This window comes from Aptenodytes forsteri, unplaced genomic scaffold (genome assembly GCF_000699145.1).
Source record: "Aptenodytes forsteri isolate BGI_AS27 unplaced genomic scaffold, ASM69914v1 Scaffold55, whole genome shotgun sequence".
NCBI classification, from domain to species: Eukaryota; Metazoa; Chordata; class Aves; order Sphenisciformes; family Spheniscidae; genus Aptenodytes; species Aptenodytes forsteri.
In genome coordinates, this window is record NW_008796063.1 from 8,287,956 (window position 1) to 8,308,539 (window position 20,584).

Here is a 20,584-nt window from a genome sequence, read left to right on the forward strand (position 1 = left end):
GCTTGGGGGCGGACGGGGGCTGCGCTGGCCACTCATCCCTCAGAGATCCCTCCTCCTCTTCCTCCGAGTCCGTATCTGCGGTCAAAGTGGGTGGGAAGAGCGTTACATCAGAGAATGGGGATTTGGGTTTTTTTGGGTGGGTCTTTTTGGGGGGTGCTTTGGCACGTTTCTTTGTGAAGGGGCTGTAAACCAGGAGGGAAAAGCGGCTGCAGGAGGGGCCGTGTGCCAACATTTTCCACCCCTGCCAGGTCCCTCCATCACAAGTCTTGGGCTCAGCAAGCGGAAGCCAAATAAAGATGTATTTCCTTCTTTCGTCAGAAATAGACACTCTCCATCTAGGCCAAATGACTCCTGTCCTCCCTTGAGACAGGATCCAAGGGGGCTGTAAACCAGGAGGGAAAAGCGGCTGCAGGAGGGGCCGTGTGCCAACATTTTCCACCCCTGCCAGGTCCCTCCATCACAAGTCTTGGGCTCAGCAAGCGGAAGCCAAATAAAGATGTATTTCCTTCTTTCGTCAGAAATAGACACTCTCCATCTAGGCCAAATGACTCCTGTCCTCCCTTGAGACAGGATCCAAGGGGTGTTTTCAGCTCAGGAGCAGAAAACTGTGGTAGACATTTCTGCTATGAAGATGTCCACCGAAGGTGCAGCGACACCAACAACCGGGCCATCAACCTGAATTAGTCTTAACCATGGTTATGTTCAACACTCTGACCCAAATCTCCTTTTCTACATGAACCAACTCTCCCAGAGGGTTTTCGACACGGGCAGCAGGAGCGAGCCCAGCTGCCAAGCACGCAACACATCTAACTCCAAATGTCTAACTCCAAACGTGCCACCCGAGATGCTCTGCAGTGTGCAATATAAAGGACATCGAAACGGAGCATGGACCAAGCCGCTCCTCAGTCTGTGAACTGTGGCTTTACAAAGCTGCCAAGCGCCGTGGGCGGTGAGAAGTTATCCAGTGGTCCCCTCTGGCATCTGATGAGTGGAACGAGAAGTATATGGTACCCCGGACGCAATAAAAGCAGGTATGAATTGTCACCTCCTGGCTCATGAACACACCGTCAGCTCTACAATGTTATGGACATTGCGGCGGGGACCGTTCCAGCCTGTGAGCAGCAGCAGATGCTCTCGATTGTCAGCCCAGGTCGGGCATCACTCCCCACCTCCATTGCGTTGGTTGTGGAGATGAAGGAACGAGGGATAGCAGGTTTAGGAGGCCCAAAGCCCAAATATGCAAATTATTTTGGGCATCTGACTTCTGTTAAAATCTGTGGGAATAGGCTGCTCAGCCCGCCCTTTGGATCTATGCCCAAGGTTTTCAGGACTCCAGCTAGAAAATCATGAGGTTAGGAGACAGAAGGACTTGGCACCAGTCCCGCTTCTCCTCCTACACAAGAGCAGCCCACCAGTCATGGGAGGTGCTGCCATATGCTCGACCTGCCTCCCCAAATCCATCACACTTGAGTGACCAAATGACAGGCTAAAGCCCTTTCCTTGAACCTGCACACAGCTGAAAAATCACACACCAAAGCTGAGCTGTTTCAGAGTTGGTTCCTCACTGACAACAATCCTCCTGCGCTGAGATTTGTGTGGCGAAGGGGCACATTCCTACACCAGGAGACTTGCTGGAGAGGAGAGGGGTGAAACAGTAGCTCCCTTAGGTCTGGGAGGGAGGTTTTGTTCATGAAACCACAATACCAAGTGCCAGGGCACTGCAAAAGCTCCCTCTGCCATAAGCCAAGGCTTTTTGCTCCAGCAATAGCCCGTGCCTCCTCTTCCCATTAGCTCCTGAGCTCCCAGCGTAGGAGCCATGTGTCTGTCCTTAGGGGTGAAGCACATTCAAGAGCAGAACTGTTGGGTGGTGTGTACAGCACGGCCAGCCAAAGGCTGTGTTCAAGTCCAGTGGATGCAATGGCTCCTATTTTGCCATGTAAATGGCTAACTTCATGCCAAACATTTGTTCAGTTGGAGAATCACTAGCTCATCATCTTTCCCATTAGTGACATTTCTAAACCGGTGTTGCACCAAGAGATACGTTTGTTATGCATACAAACACCCCGTAAGAGTTTTAACATGGACTTAAATAGCTGCAAGCAAAGGAAAACATGCATATACAAGTGAGCTAAGACAGTCACACAACCAGGCCTCTGACCATAAACTCCACAGGTGCCTCACATGCTCTCTGCCCCATTGTCTGCCTGAACTATAAAAGACTCTTCTACCTCTGGTTCTACTGTCTTCCCAACACTATCTGCAATTCAGCTTTTTCCTTCTGTAACAGGGGTCCCTAGCTCTGTTGGGTTGCAGGAACCTTTGCCTCGGGTGTACTTTGGGTTCAGAAATGGCAGTCCGTACGCAGGACGCGGGGGTGGAGATGAACACTGATGAGGCAGATGGGAAGGCTGAGCACAGTCAGCCAGGAACCAAGCCACAACGCTGAAGGGCAGGAGGATGCTTATGAACATCAGTGCCCCCTGGCAGCCTTTGCCTTCTCCAACTGACTCCATGGCATAATCCTAAGACCATTCCTACCCAACTCACCAAGGACCTCAAAAGTCAGCCGTTAACCACCTCCTGGAGCAGCGGCTACGAGTCCTCATCTGACAGGTAGATGGAGAGCGTCTACTCCCACCAAAAGCAAGGACGTGGGTCAACTTCTCTTTTTAAAGCATTTTTCCCCATTGACGATCAGTACAACACAGGCCAGGAAGAGATGCACTCATGTCGGCTACCTCTTGGATGGCAGGTTGGGTGGACAACTCATGCTCACCCCAAAGATGCAGCAGCATTGATTAGCCAGGGAGGAAGTCACCTTTCACTCATGAGCAAAACCAGACCCATCTCCAAGACCCCTTCCATTAGGCCAGAAACCCCCCCCACAAGCCCCCACAACAGATTACACCATAAGAAGAGATAAATGAGGGGTTACTTACTATAGGAGTAGCTGCTAACTTCAGATATTGCTGGTGAATGGGAAACCTTGAGCTGATTTTTGACTTTTAACCCCACCTCCATCTTCTTCATTTTGGCAGCCACTTTGTTTTTACCTTCCTTGGTGGTTTTCAGTGACAGGCCCAGGTTCTTGGCCAGGCTCTTCTTCTCCTCCTTGCTTGGCAGAGCCTCATGGGGTGGGAGGTACCTGCTGCCACCTCCACTAGTTTTCGGCTTTCCCCCTGAGCTGTCGACAAACTTGAAGGGGGATTTGAGCTTGTCTTGTTTGGTGAGCGACAGGGCCTTGTCAAGCTTGCTGGCCAGCTGCTCCTGATCTGATGGCACCTTCTTCTTCTTGAGCTTTAACTGCCAAGGTGAAAGGAAGAGAGACAGGTAAATACAGAGCAGATATCATGGCAGACCTGAGGGATTTTACTAACCCTCGTAACAGTCTCTCACGCACGCTAGTTAATAAGGCCTCAAAATGATGGTCTTAAGCCCCAGTTGCCATAACCCACCACGGTGCTAGGGAGGAAGAAGAGGAAGATGTCAGCAAACAGCACAGCTTTACCCTTATCAAGCACTACAAAATCGCAAGATTAACTTAGAAAAAACATATTTTCTTCCAAAAGAAGTATGTCCATAGAACACCATGTTTTGGAGTTCTATCTTCTCAACACCGTCTGGTTTTTAGGATATGTTTGGGTTGGTTTTACAAGTTTTTCTCCAAATCACGAGGATTAAAAATCTTCTTTACCCAAAACCCCAGCCAAATAAATACGGATTTCCACATAATCAACGAGCTCCAGAGGCTGGGATGCCAAAAATACCCAAATACCTCTCAGCAAGAGCATCAGCACCACTGCATTACAGCCAGGGTCGTTACACCCTTTTCAGTATTTTCTTGCTTCTTGAAAAAAGTAAATATACTTTACATGTGCTACAGCTAGATAACAGCAGCTGTAACCCAGTACTTAGCCCGTATGCATTTTGGATTTCATCAGCAGCTTAAAGCTCCAGTAAGTATCTCATTGCCTCAACAGGAGCAGAAGAAAACCCTGCATTTAAAATAGCAATGTTGCGCTCCCTTTCCTCCCTCGCTTCGGGAAGTCCATTCCCCTCCACTATCTCGACAGGCAAAGGGGTAAGACAAGCACTGCTCTGCATTCAGAGCTAGTGCAACACTGCAATGCTCTGGCTGGCTCGAAGGCGCTTGCCTCTCTGCTCTGCCTACCAAAGAGGTCCAACCTCCATAAGCCAACGTTAGCCTTCGCAAACACCCCTCCGCTGCACAGACAGTCCTCTCATGAAGAGCTTCTAAACCCACGTGAACTGAGAGCAGACACTCTAAGATCAGGAGGAGTTATCCAGTGCAAGCCAACACTAGCAAAGCAGGAAAGAGATCTGCTTTTGGCCCATGGCTCCATGTTCCCCATGAGGGCACTGACCTCGTTTGAGAAGCTGGGAGCCACATCATGCTCTTCCCAGCTCTGGTTCCTCCCTTTCATCTTGCCACTGCTGCTCTCCACATCCTCGTCCTCCTCCGGGAGGGCCCCTTTGTGCCTCTTCTTCATGCCCTCGCCAGTCTCAGAGTCTTCGGAGAGCAACAAGGACTTGCTCAGTCTGCAAGCCAAGCACAGCATGGGTCAAGGTGGGGGGCTTTCCTCCCTGTGATCCCCACCAAGATCAAAAGTGAGGTGAAATGCCTCCTAGGACAGTGGGGATCCTCAACAGGAGCCAAGTCCACTATGAAGACACAGCAGTTTGGACAAGGTTTTCCACCAAACAGGAGAGCCAAGGAGCCCTTCTTGCACGCTCTTGGCCACCAGCACAGATGAGGGTGCCTGAAATCAGAGACCTGCAAGGTGGTCTCTGAAAGGAAGTATTTGGTGTCTTGAGTAACAGCCACCGAGAAGTGCCTGATTTGGTACAGAGCAGCAGAGGGAAGGATAGACAGCTGAGCTGGCCCTGTAGGTCTTTTCCCACCTCTACTTTGATAGACTCTATAGGTGCAAAGAGACATTCCTGAGGCCCAGGGAGGTGCCTCACTGCCCAGACACTTGCTCTGGTTGCTTGGGTATGAGCAAGGAGGTGGTAAGGAACTGCCACACAGGGTGGTACAGAGGGACAAGGGCACTGCAGGGGCTGGCTTGCTCAAAGGACAGGCAATCCACTTTACAAGCCCGGCCCCTCTGCGAGAGGCATTTGTGATCTGCGTCTTCAGTCTCGCTTCGGGATTTGGGGGGGAAAGGAGAGGGTAAATAAATGATAAAAAAAACAACAACAAAAAAAAAAAGTAGGTGAGACTATAAGCACATCTTTCACTGCTCCCCAGCTGTCTCCAGTAACTATCTGATGGATGATCAGTCAACACCTCAAGACCTCTACCAAACCTCCATTAAAAGCTCTCATATGCCGCCTCCTTCACGCTAAGCCTGCTGGCCCAGGTCATACCACCACCACAAAGCCAGTGACATGGGGCAGCCTCCTCAGCTTCCACGCATTTCCCATCCCCTCCAGCCTCTCTGCTGACCTCCGCAGACAGTTAAACCAACACCTCAGGCCCTGGACGTTGGCTGAGGGTGCATCTCCATCTCCCATGCCAGGTTGCTCAAGCATTCCTGGGATGTGGGGACATGCACACGAAACACAGTCATGCACACACACATGCACAACTCCAGCCACCTCTGGATGCCTCCAGCCTGTCCAGCCACCCAAACGAGGAGCAAAACACAAAGCCATCAAGAGGACAGATTTTCAGAAGCACACGGTCAGTGGGAGCTGGGCACCTGAATCTAATTTGTAGCCTTCAAAGCACATTTGCAAAAATACATAGCACACAGGGAGACAGCTCGAAGGTGCCTTCCCATTGCAGGGACTTGGCCATCTATGGATGTTTAGATGGCCAACAGTGGTGGGATCCAGGCATCCAAACAAGAGCAACTGGACTTGCAAAAGAGAAGAAAGCAGAAGACAGAATGATCCAGACACCTGAAAGAGAGAGGTCAGGTGAAACCAACTCCCACTGATAAAGGGAATAGGATATGAAGACAGCAGAAACACAGCAGAAAGGCCCTGCAAAGTAGATAACCTGGAACAGTCCTGTCCTTCCCGTTTTTGACATCAGCATCAATTAGCTCTACAGCACCCGCTTGCACCGTCCGCTCTCCTGAAAACACATGAGGACGTGGTCCCCGACACCAAGAGCTCACTTACAGGTCCCTGCCCAGTCAGCTGCTCCGTATCACCTCACCGCCGCTCAACTCAGCCTGTCCCGCTTGCACGCACCACCACAGACACGTGCTCTACCAGCGGGGAGGGAGGAGGCTGGCACTGTATTCCCACCGCAAGGACACACTCACGTTAAATGCACACGCTTCCACAACACCACTGCTGCCAGAGACCGGCCTGCCAACACAACGCCACGGCGAGCCCCCGCTGCATCCGAGATGCTCTCCCCAAGTAAGACCCTGGTGCAGCGACCCTGCCATTTTCCCATCTTCCCCAAATTCCAGCCTTACTTTCCACTCTTGCTGTCACTCTTCCCTCTCTCCTTAATGGGTGACAGAGCGCTTGATCCAAGTTTCCTCTTCCTGGGCCTTCCAGGGCCTCTTCTTGCCAAGCTTCTACTTTTCTCGTCATGCTTTTCCCTTTAAAAAAACCACACGCTTCACTGTTAACCAAGGCAACAAAAAAAAAGGCAAAGAAAAAAAAAGCAAAATCAAATTTTGCAACCAAAAAGCAAAACAAACAGGAAAAAAAAATAAAGCAAATAAATCCAAAAAAGAAGAAAAAGGGAAAAAAATTAAAAGAAAGCAAGCAAGAACGGGAGCCAACCCAGAACCTTCGCCTGTCACCAAACTGCTAAACTGAGCTGCTGAAGCCAAGGTTGTCTCTAATACGGTCTCCCAGCTGCATTCACCAGTGATCAGGTTGTCGTGTCACACAGCCTAGGAGTGTGTTGTGCAAAGCTCTGGCGGACCATACCAGGAGGAGAGGAGAGAAGACGGGGGGGGATGGAGGGCTGTTTTCTCTCCCAGACCGAGAGGCAGTGAAAGTGCCCAGCTGGAAAAAAAAAGACCGAGTGAGCAGCCTGCGACTTACTCGGAGTCCCTGCGGCGCTGCAGCTTCACCAGCTCCCGCTGCTTCTCCTTGTACCGGCGCTGCAGCTCCGCCAGCCTCATCCTGTAGTCCAGCTCCATTGCATCCATGTTCTCAATGGCCGATTTGATGGAGTACATCTGGGGTGGGGAGGCAAGAGGGGGCAAGAAGATCAGGACGTGTCCAGGCCCCCACCTAGCCAGGGGTGGTGCACACTGGGGTGCCCTTGCAATGGCCAAGATCTGCAGCCTGGCAGGGAAGCCCTCCATGGGCTCCAGTGGAGCAGAGCACCCTCACCCACAACAAGCACAGCCCTAGAGCGGTACCCGAGCAAAACCAGCCAAGCAAAGATGTGCTGTGGCTTATGCATGGGATGGTATCAGCTTTGAGGGAGAGCAACCCTCAGAAAGAACCTGAAGGATAAAATACACCCATGGAGCCTCTTTTCCCTTATTTAAAAAGACAGATCAAAATATTCCCTGTCTTGGAACACTTACTTGCCAGGTACAAAATAATTTGTCAGTCTCTCCCATGGGGAAGAGTCAGCAAAGAAAAAACAGGAAAAACCCTCCTGCCACTATATTTATCCCCCCTGCCAAAGCAGTAACATAGGAGTTCCTGCTGGCTTTGTATTACAAACACCGCTTCTAGGGCTGCCGAGGGTCCTGCTGAGATCAATGGTGTTGATTCACAAACAAGGGAGGAAGCTAAATTGCATCACACCGACTCCTGCGCAGCTACGAACGCGACGCAAGGGAAACGCTGGCTCGCTTTGCTGAATGCAGAAGGGCAACACAAGCCGGGTGGCAAACTGTGGCTGGAAGAGCAAGCTGCGGTGAGTGGATGCACCGTGGCTTTTCAGGCTCAGCCACACTAAGAGCTACTTACAGGTTCATCTTTCTTCTGCATCCAGCTGTACTTTTTGTTGGGATTCAGCTCTCGAGGCAGCCGGATGGTTTTCAGACTTTCCATAAAGGGGGTGGAAAGTACTTCCATGAGCATGTGGGTGCTGGCAGCCAGCAAACTCTCCAGCGTTGGCCGGACAGGGAAACTCTCTGGACCTGCTGAGGACAGAAAAAAAAGCTATAGAGGTTCACTCTCTCCAAGACTGCTCCTCCAGCAGGCACAAGGAGAGGCTGATGTCCCTTTCCGGACCATGGCAGCTCAAGGAGCCTCCCAGCCACCCTTGGCCCCCACTTGAGATCTCCTGTTGTGCCCAGCCATGGTGTAACTAGCAGTTCCCATCACGTCTCGCCTCAGGAAGTTACTGGAAGGTGAGATCTTTTCAGGACCTGCCAAGCTCTTGGAAAGCATCATCTGGAGCTACTGGGGCCTCTTGTGCCAAACCCCGACAGACTGCAGACTCAGTGCCTGCCAGAAGGGTGTTACCCTGGCAGCTCTCGGCAAGTGGGGCTCCATTTCCGCTACACATACCACAAACTGTCTAGACATGGCGAGGGCCTTTGGAAGGGGAGAGCAGTACAAAAGCCACACGTAGCTCAGCCTACTGCAACAAAAACCCTGCTCCAACGCCATCCAAAGTACCAGCCGCTCCTGCAACTCAGGGCAATGCTCTCCTTGCTGCCTGGCTGAGGTTGCAAGAGATCCCAACCTGTGCCTCTGCCCCTCTGCCCGCACAGAGAGCGCCAGGGCCGTATGCAGGGGGACCCAACCTAGCCCAAGGCTGGCCAGACTCCCCACTCACAACTTACTTTGTATTTCTTGCTTCCTTTTCTCCAGCTCCATCTCTGCAATTTCACTGAGCAAAGTGATCCCTTGCAAGAAGGAGTGCTCCAAGGCCTGGTCAGGTAACACCTCCACCTTCATCTGGGATGGAGTGACGCTGGCAGTAGTCAACAAGGAACAAGCCTGAGGCATTTCTGTGGCAGCCACCAAAGCGTTCATCCCTGCCAGCGGGTCGCCTGGCTTGATGTCCAGAGCTGGGATTTGGCAAGAGATTGCCTCTTCCGTGTAGGAAGGGATCTCTGGCCCCTGCTCCCCCTCCTCAGGGGGCAGGTTGGGAAACTCCCTCCCCCGGGGCACATCGGTGCTCTGCAGATCCATGGCTACAGAGGCCTCCTCCCGCTGGGGCGTCAAGTCCATCTCAGGCGGCTCGTTCTCCGCATGCACAAGCGAACCGTCATAGTCCATGTGCACAGAGCAGGTTTCTGCTCCACTCCCAGTCTCTGCCTGAGCCTCTGCTTCTGCAGGGCAGGCCACAACCTGGTAAGGAGGTGGGCAGCTCTGGAGGTCTTCCTGGTCCTGCTCCATAGCACCCAGGGCTTCACCTTGATGCAACAGGAGATTGCAATTGTCCACATTCTGCACTGGGACTGCTGCAGAGGTGGTGATGTTCAGAGTCCCCATGTCCTGCTCACAGATGCCGTCTTGGCTTTCCTCCATCTGCACTTCTGATTTCACCCTCTCTTCCAAGGACTCCTCTTCTGCTGCTGCTTGGATGGGCTCTAGCATTTTGGACGGAGACAGGTGGATGGGCTTGACCTCTGGGGAAAGCTCCATGTGCTCAGAGCCTTCAGCAGGCAGCGGGACATCAGGAGCCAGGCCATCTGCATCAGATGCTGCGGTGGGCTGGAGGAGGTAGGGATAGTGTCTTCCAAAGGAGGGAGGCAGGGACTGGAATGGATATCCTGGGGGGATCTCTGCAAGACATCAGAAGGGACAGGCTGTGTAAAGGCCGGGTCTCTAAAGCACCTCTCTCACTAAGGCATAGAGATGAGTTCCCTTCATCTCTCATCTCTTCCTATTCTCAAGCAGTGGCTGCTTTGGGCACCTCTCTCCTGGCCAAGCTGCCACAGGCATCAGCACCCCAGAGGTCCCTTCTGCACCTTTCCAGCACTTTCCTGCAACTGGAAAGACATCTGCCTCCTACATACTTCTCCCACTGAGACTTCAGCCCTGGAGGAACCAACCCAGGCTCGACCCAAGGGAAGAAGACAGCCTACAGCCCCAGGTGCCCCTAAGACCCGGGCATCAATCCAAGTCCATCACACCACCCCTGGTCCTTGCCTCTCCCCTGTCTTTTAGAGGAGCTACGTGGTTTTCTCTAGAGGAAGGGATGGAAGCAGGAAAGAGCTGAGGAGAAAAAGGGAGGCAGGCACAAACACAACGGGACTCTGCCAAAGCAGGGCGCTCTTACCTGGGAACAAGGCCTGATATGGACCAGCAGCCTCTTTTTCCAGCTCCAGGTCTTTCTTCTCCACGGTCTCGGGCACCTCTTCCTTTGGAGGGATGGCAGGGGCAGGGGGTGGAGAGGCAGGGGGCGGGCTGGAAGGATGGGAGCTGGGGGTGGCGGGGTAGGAGTAGGCTGGCTGCGAAGGTGGCTCCTCCATCTTTTGGATCACCTCAGCTTTGAGCACAGACACGGGTGAGGCCCTGGGAGAGAGGGGAGGTGGACTCACAGCCTTGCTGTAGGACGTGGAGGCGCTGGGAGACAGCACGGGTGGTTTTCGGTGCACCAGTCCCGGGGCAGAGGAGGAAAGGCCTGATTTGGCACTGTCCAGGTTCCGTTTCGTCACCTTCTCTTCCATATCTGCCCGCTGCTCGTTCGCCTTCAACCTCTCCTGTGACAAGAACAAAGCAAAACTCAGCACGACATCTCTACCTGCTCCTGGAAAGCATAGATCTACCACCAAACAAGACCAAAACATGGTCTTATCAAACATGGACTGGAATAAAACACATGTTCCTCTGCAACACCATTTTAAGGCCAATCTGATGGAGGGCGACACTGATCTGTGATAGCTTTCTTCACAAATTGCCAGCTCCAGGAGTCATGTCAAGGGTGTCTCAACTTTCACTTGCAACCAAAGCAAACCACTTCTATTTCTACGTCTCCAGCCTAGTAAGTACACATGTAAAATGAAGGCTGAAAACCAGATGACCACTATAAAAATTAAATGGGTGTAAAACACCCAAATGAAAGCTCACGACTTCCAAAATAATTTGGTGAATGGGAGCTGGCTCCAGGACCCAGTGTGATTGCTGCCAGTATTGCAGCTGGCTTCTCTGAGTCACTCAGGAGGTTTGTTTGGAGGTGACCAGGAATGAAACCACCCAACTAAACAGAGACATCCCTAGGGAAGGAATCAAGGTCACGCTGCTGCTGGGCAGCTCTCCTGACAGCACTGATCCACAGCTCTACACCAAACCCCTCCAAAACCCACCCCAACAGTGCAGGATGCACTGAATGCCTCGTATCCCAGGGACCAGGATAGGATCGCTCAATGCATCCGTACCCTTGAGACACACTTGCAACACCGGCACAGCTGCTTTTTCCCCCCAGACACTCCAACTTCAGGCTCATTTCATGTCCGAGCAAGAAGCTCCGGAAAACGTACCACGAGCTGGGCGCTCCTCTGTAGCTCCATGGCATGGGCCGCTTGCTGCTGCAGAATGTACAGCTCGTGCTGCCGCAGCAGCTGCTGATGGGAGAGGAGCTGGAGCTGGTGAGCATGCTGGAGGGAGCTCCTGGTCGGGGGGTACATAGCGGGCCACAGTGGGGGTGCCCGGTCCATCAGCTCCGCTGGGGAATGAGCAGAGATGCAGTCAGGGAGGCAGGAGGATGGGGATGGCTAGAGGATTCAGGATCACGCAGGGCACCCGTCTCTACCCCAATCCCAGGGTGTGGGGGATGCCAAACATTGGGCTATGCAGAAATGCAACCAGAAATGCAGAGGGGAAAGGGTGCTGTCTTTCCCTCAGCAGCCCCACTCCCACCACCCCCATGGGTCCTGGGGCCTGTCTGACTTGCTTTGCTCTCCACCCACCCTTGGTTTGACTGTCCCTGGCTGAGCCCACAAGTAGTTTCTCCTAACCAAGGACCCAAAGTCTATGGGGTCCTACAGGGGATGAGGAGCCACTGCTGAAGATTACACATTTCCATCTCTGAAACAAACCTAACAAGAGGCCAGCTCACGCCCACCCTAGAGCTGTGGCTGCTGGTCTCCACGGGTACATACGCTCCTATCTAGCCTCTCCAAAGCCTGTTTCCTCCACAGCTGTCAAAGCATGGTCCTCAGGGACATCCTTACCGAAGTGTGGCAAGTGCTCGCTGGGGATCACAACAAGCTGCCCCGACTGCGGGTCTCTGGCAAACTGGTAGGCAGAAGGGAGGGCTCCCCCCATGGCAGGGGGGAAGCCTGGAGTCATGCCCTGGTGCAGGGAAGGGTGACCAAGTCCTGGAAGAAGAAACACCACAGTCACAACTCAGGGGATGCAGGTAGCTCCTACCCACGCGAGTCATCTACCACTTGATTGCTCTAAAATACCTCCTTCCCTTTCCCCTGTAATCAGACAGCAGCCTCACTGGGCACTTAGCAACACCTCTCCCTGGACTGCATCGGTGTGAACACCCCATGGACACATCGCTCCCTCCCAGGGCACTCACCGTAGGGATGGCTAGCCAGCCACATGGAGGGGCTCCCTGTCCTGGGGAGCCAGGGGTGGGCTGCCAAGTGCGAAGCCGGGTCTGCAGACCAGCGCCCGGAGCCCGTCAAGGCTGGGCCTCCCGTCACCATGAGGTTGGAGTTCAAGCCATTCGTGGCACAGCCGGAGGGGTGTATCCGGGCAAAATCTGCCAGCTCCTTGCTCTCTCTGGTCATGAGGGAGGCAAGAGAGAGAGTGAGAGAGGGTCCGAGTGCTGCAGGTTACTGCGCGGCTGGAGGAGCCCAGGGGTATGGACCAGTCTGCCAGGCAAGTGTGTTTGCAAACTAGGGTCAGATGCTCAAGGAGAGCTGTGATGGAGGTGGTTAATGTCACGTCCAGAATAAAACATCCCATCTCTCCATCTCTTTGGAGCAGGGATGGATTTGCAGCAGTCTATTAGGATTGCCCTGCTGCAGATTCAGGATCTGCCCGTAACCCCATGGTACCCCACTCAGCACTCCTCTCCGCACCAGCAAGGCTGGTGCCAGCAGCTTCACCAGGATGGATGCAATCCTGTCCCTCCTCCAGACAGGCTGTCCCCAAGCATGGCTTGTGGCACTGTGGCAAGAGACCCTGTCCCCCTCTGGCCCTCACCTGAGCAGCTTCTCCTGATCCCGCTCCAAGCGCCCTGCCAGGAGGTGGCTGTCCCGGTGGCGGCTCCTCTCATCCCCGCAATCATCTTCCGAGCGTCCATGCCCTAAGAGACAGCCCAGCACCATCAGACACGAGAAACAGTGTGGGGAAAGCTGTCCCCTCTCCTCTGGGCATGGAGAGGCAGTACCCTGGGAGCCAGCACACCCAAATGCCACTGTCCCCAAGACTGTATCAGGTTCAAGCCCTAAAGGACAGGGCAAGGCTGTCTATGTGATCAAGATATTCTCACTAAGGTGGCTCCTGGTAGCACCCAGGTGCATGTGGTTTGAGGTCCGTGTCTTCAAGCCATCGAGGGACCCACTCACCAGGACAGGACAGCCACCAGCCTGGGAGCAGCAGGACCAACGGGACCATTTTTGCTGAAGGACAGTGGCAGATTTCCCATCTCAGAAGGAGACGAGGCCCAGCTAAATCCCTGCATCAAACCACACAGTCCTGCTTAGCACATCTCACAGGGGGGCATTTTATCTCTGCACCTTCTGAAGCACCTTCTGCTCTTGTAAACCAGTCTGGGAGCAGTGGGTATGCTCTGAAGCCCTGTCCTTCTGCAACAGGCAGAACCAACACTATGGACCCTCACAAAACCAGTGTTCTCCGCTCTGTAATTCAACCTGTTAGCGGGAATCTGCATCCGCCTCCAAGCCATGCAACAAGAAGGGGTCTGGTGAGGCAGGGGCACATATGGCAGAGGAGGGCAAGAGTCCAAAAAGGGGGGCTGGATGTTTGGCTCGAGAAATGGCTCATCCAGAATCAGAACAGCTCTTGCAAATACAGCCTGGCACAGTAGCAGCCGCGTCTGCGAGAGGTTAGGAAGCACCTTCACAGGAGTGAACAGCAGCTCCTCACTGGCCCTGCCAGGACCAGGTATTGGGGCCACCCTTCCCTTATTTTATCCAAGGTCTTCACCCCAGCTGCCTGATTTTAGGCTTGCTTTTCCCCGGTTTTTTCCCTAGCTTCTTTCTTGCATATGCATTTTTTCCATAATTCCCTGTTGCCCCGTCCATGTTATGCTTTGGTGACGTGACCCGCCCCTAAATCCCAGCCCTGCTCACAGGAAGCCGCTGGCCACGTCTAACGGGGCCAGAAGGAAGGTGTTTACTTCCCCCCAGCTCTCAGTGCACCCTGTCAGCACATCCCCTGCCCAGGCGATGCTCTGTACCGCGCAGGGCTCAGCGGCACAGCACAGCCTCACACAGCTGCACCCTGGCTCCTGGCAGCCCTTTCCAGGGTCCTCGCCCTCCCATCTGGATAAAGTTTGGCACACGGGAAAGCATCTCAGGAACATCAAGTCTATTTTGCTGACAGGCAGTCTTTTCAAGGAGAGCTCTGCTGTGTATTTCCACAAACCTGGACAGCCCGTGGTTTTTTTGCTGTCAAGTCTCCAATTCCCTCAGCCTTTACTGTCAGAAGGAATCCAGGAACAAGACAACATCTCTCCCGGCTCCTCTCCCTAAGGCTCCTTCCATGGGCTTCAGGCAGAAAGCAAAGATGCTTTAAAACCTGGCACACACCTCTCCCTCCTGAAGGACTTTCCAGGGTCACCACATTTCCCTTGCAGCGTGCCAGGACACTGCGTGCAGTGGCTGTCCCCAACCAGCCCCTCCTCGACTTGCTGAATGATGCCCTATGCAGCCTCCGTTGCTCAGTTTTACTACCCAGCCTCCATGGCAAGAGGCACAGGAGGTCGCGAATCCCTCCGGAGCCCCAGCATCCCTCCCTGCCTCTCCACCAGCATCCCCACTCACACACAAATCCCCTTCCACCCCCTAGCCCAGGTTTTCCCCCCTTGGAGCCCCTTTTCCTATTTCTTTTCCCCAATCAATGCCAAATTGCCTCTTCAGTGTCAGCAATATGGAGCAAGCCCTTGGTTAACTCGCAGCCTCCCTCTCTTCCTTGGCACCAGGTGAGCTGACCCCCGCCCCAAGCCTTTTATTAGAAACACATTATTTTGTTATTTTATCTCTGCTCCTCCCTCTCTGATCTACATTACTTGCGCTCCGTTATTTATAGACAGGTTTATCATCTTCTTCTCATCCCCCATCTGAACACACACACACTTTCTTATTCCTCTAATTCCCGCCTAGCCCCCACCCCGCCAACAGGACGGTCCCTTTTCTGTACAGACTGATGATTGTCCGGACAGTGAATGATCATTTTGTCTATATATATGAACATGACGCACGGACCGCATAGAAAAATTCAATCAGTTATGCATGGAGGAAAGGCTTAGGTCCGTTTCCTTGACAACCAATGCCCAGCACTAAATACTTGCATTTTACTTGCCAAATACTACAGATTAGCCAACTAAAGCCTGCTTTCTCCTTCTTAAAAGGTCTAAACATTCAAGCACCGTCCACTCAGCGCAAGCAAGCTAATGTTATTAGACGAGTATCTCCTGGCACACAAAGGGGGGGCAGCATTTGGGGGGCGAGAGGAGGAGAAAAGCAGTCTTGTTTTCTGTCTGAAAGCCAACTGCATCACTTAGCAACGAGCCCAGAGGCCTGCCAGAATTCAACCCTTGTTTGCAGCCTTTTAGTTCGGCTCAGTAAATTACATTTAACGCAAGCTGGGAGGGTCTGGGACGATTGAACGGCTGAACAAACAGCTCCCTGTGCTGCCCACGAGGTCCTCGGTCAGCTCCTGCCCGGCCGTGGGGAGGGCGACGGGAGGCGATGGGAACGGGGACAGGGGCCAGGAGAAACCGCCTCTCACCACTGAGGTTTGGGAGAAGGGGGCGAAGGCAGAAAAATGGGAAAAGCAAAGGCTAAAAATGGAAACCCAACCATTTCTCGCCAGCTTTGGCATCGCACCTTGGCACACCAGAGCCGAGCTCTCCCCTTGCTACACAAGCCAAGCAGAGCACCAAAACACTCGTTGGAGCCATCCCCCTCCTACCAGCACCATGGCTTAAATCAAAACCATGAGACTAAAACACCAGCACAAAGGTGGATTAAGGGGTTTCTCTGTCACTGCCTTCACTAACAGGGATCAAACACGTGGAGAAGGGTTGTCCTCAGAGATGAACAGAGGGGATGGCATGGGGGAAAGGGGACTCCCTCTTGCATGGGGAGTCCTGCTCCCTGCTGTAGTCTACAACGTGCCCTTGGCTGAGAACAGGAGGCAGAGGGAGCTGAGGATGCGAAACTCAGCTCATGCCACACAGCCTGCACTGGGTGGCTGCTCTCCCCAGGGAACAGATCCCACAGGGGAGTCCCGAGACAGGTCTGGAGAACTTACCTTTGATGCTGCTGAGAGACAGCGAGCGATCCCGGTCCGCCAAGCTGGGCCCCAGTTTGCTGCTGCTGCTGCTGCTGTTGTCCTTCTGCCGGGCCACGGCCACGGCGATGCCAACGGGCAAGTGCCTCACCTCCACCTCGCCCTGGGAGCCAATGCTCTCACGGCCAAAGGATTTGGCACTCTCGGGTCTCTCAGGGTCCCTCTTCAGCTGCTTCGCTGGCTGCTGCGACAGCAGCTGCTGCACTTTGGAGGCACCCAGCTGTGAAGAGTCCAACTTCATGTTGCCCAAGCCACCGAAGGGGCTCTTCTTGCCACAGCTCTGCCGGGACGCGGTCTCCTTGGCAAAGCTGCCACTGTACTTGATGAGGCTCTGCATGGCTGACCCTTCGCCATGGGAGGCGGGGTGGAGGACATCCGTGGCGCCCCGTGAGCCCACCACCGAGGACCGCGGCAAGCCACTGGGGTCAAGGTAGACCTTCTTGGCTTCCTCCTCCGCCCGGGTGACATGGTTGTGCTGCGCAGCCAGCACCGCCATCTGTGTGGTGGCAAAGTTGCCCATCTCAAAGGGCTTCCACTTCTGCTCGGGCGGTTTCAGCTGACCGTGGTCCAGGTGCTGCCGGGAAGAGTCCAAAGTGCCATAAACCTTCGCTGCTTCTTTGGAGCTGGATCGCTGGAAGCGGTCCCGCTCGCAGGGGCGATGCTCTGCCTCCGGACTCGGCTTCAGCAAGTCCTTGGAGGCCAGGAACTCCCTGCTCTCCGGAGAGCCCAGCCCCGGCCGGTTGAGGAAGGGCTCCGAAGTGACCTGTCTCTTCAGTGCCATGGAGTTCGCCCTGATCACCGAGCCCTTCTCCCTCAGAGCCTCCATCCTTTTGGCATCGCTGTGGCAAGAAAAGTCCTGGGACAAGAGCGTGCGGGAGGTGTCCGCAAGGCACCGCTCTGTGGGTGACTGCAGCACCCCTACCTTGCCGAGGTCCTTGTCTTTTGCCTTGTTGTCACGGGCCTGCGAGGCAATTTGGATGGGTCCACTCCTCTCATCGTAGGCTTCGACCGAAGGCACAAAGGTGGGGGCGATGACTTTGTGCTCCCTCCCCAGCTCCTTGGCCGGCGGGAAGATGGTGTACATGCTGGAATGGACGGGCTGCGGAGGGAATGTCGTGGCCGGCGTCATCTTCCCCGGCTGCGAGGGGTGTGGGGACGGGCAGCTGCAGGAGACGTGCAAAGCGCCCACAGAGGGCAGGAGGGGCTCCCCCCGCTTCAGCCGCTCAGCGTGGGCGTGCGCAGAAGGCCTCATGTTCTCATCGTGCCGAGCGGGATCCTTCGCACAGCGATCCTGCTCGGCACCCAGGACCTTCAGCATGGGATCCCCGCCTCCGTTGCAGTTGCTGAGGGAAGAGCTCTGCAGAGGGTTCTTGGACTTGGGTTCCCCGCCACCCGCGCCCCGATTTGGCATGTGCTCAGCCAGGAACGGTGAGAGACGCTCACCGACCTTCACCGCCTTCTCCACCACACTCACTTTCCGGTCGCTGTCGGGCTTGGTGTCCTGTGTGAGGTCTACCACGCTGCGGGGCCGGGGCTCCTCCTTCGGCTTGCCCTCCTTCTTGGCAAAGGGCAGGGACAGATCGCTCCGGCATGCCCGCTCCTTCCCGCTGGGGTCTTTCAGGCCTTCTTTCGAGCTCTTATGCAGCTGCCCAAGGTCCTTCTCCCGGAGCAGAGTGCTCGGCGTGTGGTTGCCCGCGGTCCTCGACAGGGGAGGCTGCGGGTGCAAAGCGGACTGGCCCGCGTGGCCAGACAGGTAGAACCCATCTGCAGAGCAAAAGCAAACAAAATTACCACGGGCCTCCAACCCCTTCAGTCCTACACAGAGACAGATGAGAGGTGGCAAACCGGGAGGGAACGGGTTTCAAGGATGTCTCAGACATGGCCAGGAAGGACCAAGGCAGAGAAGACCTGGCAGGTACCTCCACATGGCCTAGGTGGGGACGCAGGACAGCCCTGTCTCTGATGCACACTGAGACTTGCGATGCAGCAGCAAGTTGGGGCTTCAAGGAGGGATCTGGCCAGGTTCCCTACACACAGCCACATCCAAGACGTTGGTATTACTAAGACATCCCTGGATGATAACCCAAGGGGGTTCCTGCCCTTCCCCCTCATCATCCCAGCATCCAGCAGCTCCAGCAGCCAAGCAAGCCCTAAGGACAGGGTTAGCACGCCAGGGATGATGAAGGGGAAGGGTGCGTGGGGACCCAGACTCACCTTTTTGTGACTCAAAAAGGCTGTGCTGACCCAGCTGGGCCAGGAGAGGACTGCCAGCGCTGGGGGGCTCGAGGTGGCTCAGGGGAATGTACGACGGGTAGAGCCCGTTAGGCAGATGGGAAAAGCCTGCAGAAAATAGGAAACAGAAGAGGGAAACATGTTTCAGCCCGAGCAGCACGCCGCCTTGGAACGAGCCCCGCAGGAGCACAGACTGTTGTGGCTGTCGGTCCCTCACGCGCCAGTAGCAGCGGCTGCAAGGACGCGTGCGGTAACGCACACCTCACACAGCCCACAGTGGGGAGCGCTGCTCGGGACCCCTGCTTTAGGTACTGACCCCCCTCTGCAGGTCCCCCAGCTCGCCCCTTGCACCTCTGCGAGGCTCTAACTTTGCAGCCGGTGGGCTGCAAATGGAGCGTGCTGCTTTCTGAGCAGAGCCTTAAATCTGCAGGCTAAATGACCAAACCACCTGGCCGATAAGCTGTTTTATCACAAGTACAGTGACCTGTGGGTGAGGGCACTCCCCAACACGCTTCCCGAGCAGCGATAAGACTCTCTTGCCAGCACAGCTTTGCCAACACAGCCCGTCCCCGCTGCAGCCGCACCACACCGGGTGCAGGCTTTGGGGAAAGTGCGAGAGCATCCTCCACAGCAGCTCACACAAAGCATAGCTTCACATACCCAAAACCAGCATCTTATCTCCAAGGAAGGCAAAACAGAGGAGAAAACCTGCTGCCTCCCCACGAGCTGATACAAAGGCAGAGTGTCCCCAAGGCCCAGCTGCCAGCAATCTGGATTATATCCTGGACACTGGGGCCTCCTCCAAGAGTGGGCCCCCCAGCAACGTGCTCATGCAAATAATCATCAGCAGCATTTCATCAGTGAATACAATCACCATAATAGTGGTAATAACACAAGCTCTTGGCTACAGGCAGCAATTCCTCTGCAACACTGCCACCAAATGGCACCCGTGCAATACTACAAACCGCAACGCTCTGCGAGAACCAGCTTCCCAGTTGGTGCCATCATTTAAAAATGGATTAAAAGCCATCAGGAGAGTCTGAAGGAGCCAGTCAAGCCCCCTGCAAGCCTCCTCCCTCCCCCTCAGACCCCATTAGCAACAAACCTCCCCAAAATTCAGCAATCCCACTAAAAGCAAGCAGGCAATGAGTTTGTCAAGAGTTCAGCACTCAACTGGATCAAAACAACATCACATCAAAACCCAACAGGAGACGTAAGTTCAGTCCCCGAAGCTGCACGTGGAGCACCATCTGTGAGAGCTAGTCAATATTTCACATTATTTAGACAGCCGGGATCTCTTTCGCATACATGTTTGCATCCCGGCACATGTGCTTCACCGACACGGTGCTCCGCACAGCTCCTGGCCCAGATCCATCGCCCGACAGCTCCCAGCGGCATCACCCGCACACGCCAACCCTCCAGTGGCAGGACCAGGGGAGCTGCTGTGCCCATGAAATTCAACACAGAGCCCGTTCCCAGCAGGTAAAACTTGCCATTTGATCTTGTGCAGGGTGCTGTAAAGGCACTGAGTGTGCACACACATTCACACCTCTCCTTGGTAACCCCAAAACCTTCATACTGGAGCATTTCCAAACATGCTTTCTTATTCCAGGGCTGGAGAATGCTGGGTAGCACCCAGGGGCACCTACCCTGGGGTTAGCTGTGAGCAGCTCCACTCCACAGCATGTTTGCCTCGGCCGCGCCACCTCCGCCACGCCGCTCTGGCACGGCTGGGCTGGTGACGAGCCAGCGTCTGGAGCAGGAGCGACACATTTCCGAGGGAACGCAAGTCCCATCTGGCAGAGCACATGGTTGCAGCACAGCAAACCCCCTGGAGCACCCCATGCCACGCTAGCCCAGCGGCTCCAGCCCCAGACATCCCCACATAAGCCCCTTCTCCCAGCCAGACCTCGATCTCAGCTGCAGGCGCTCCAGCAGG

General features: G+C 54.6%; 1 protein-coding gene across 1 annotated transcript in view; it reads right to left on the minus strand.

Annotated features, from left to right (window-relative positions):
- The window catches only part of TNRC18 (trinucleotide repeat containing 18), a 40,754-nt gene extending 20,734 nt beyond the window's left edge, over positions 1 to 20,020 (minus strand). Inside the window, exons 1-15 of the mRNA XM_009286569.1 lie at positions 19,987 to 20,020; positions 18,628 to 18,753; positions 16,375 to 18,177; positions 13,078 to 13,180; positions 12,446 to 12,651; positions 12,090 to 12,236; positions 11,397 to 11,581; positions 10,196 to 10,619; positions 8,751 to 9,698; positions 7,927 to 8,099; positions 7,042 to 7,178; positions 6,459 to 6,587; positions 4,386 to 4,560; positions 2,940 to 3,303; positions 3 to 75 (exon numbers count right to left, since the gene is read on the minus strand). Of these exons, the coding sequence (XP_009284844.1) occupies positions 3 to 75; positions 2,940 to 3,303; positions 4,386 to 4,560; positions 6,459 to 6,587; positions 7,042 to 7,178; positions 7,927 to 8,099; positions 8,751 to 9,698; positions 10,196 to 10,619; positions 11,397 to 11,581; positions 12,090 to 12,236; positions 12,446 to 12,651; positions 13,078 to 13,180; positions 16,375 to 18,177; positions 18,628 to 18,753; positions 19,987 to 20,020 (5,027 nt within the window). The remainder of the gene's footprint in view (positions 1 to 2; positions 76 to 2,939; positions 3,304 to 4,385; positions 4,561 to 6,458; positions 6,588 to 7,041; positions 7,179 to 7,926; positions 8,100 to 8,750; positions 9,699 to 10,195; positions 10,620 to 11,396; positions 11,582 to 12,089; positions 12,237 to 12,445; positions 12,652 to 13,077; positions 13,181 to 16,374; positions 18,178 to 18,627; positions 18,754 to 19,986) is intronic.
- Positions 20,021 to 20,584: the final 564 nt, after the last annotated feature.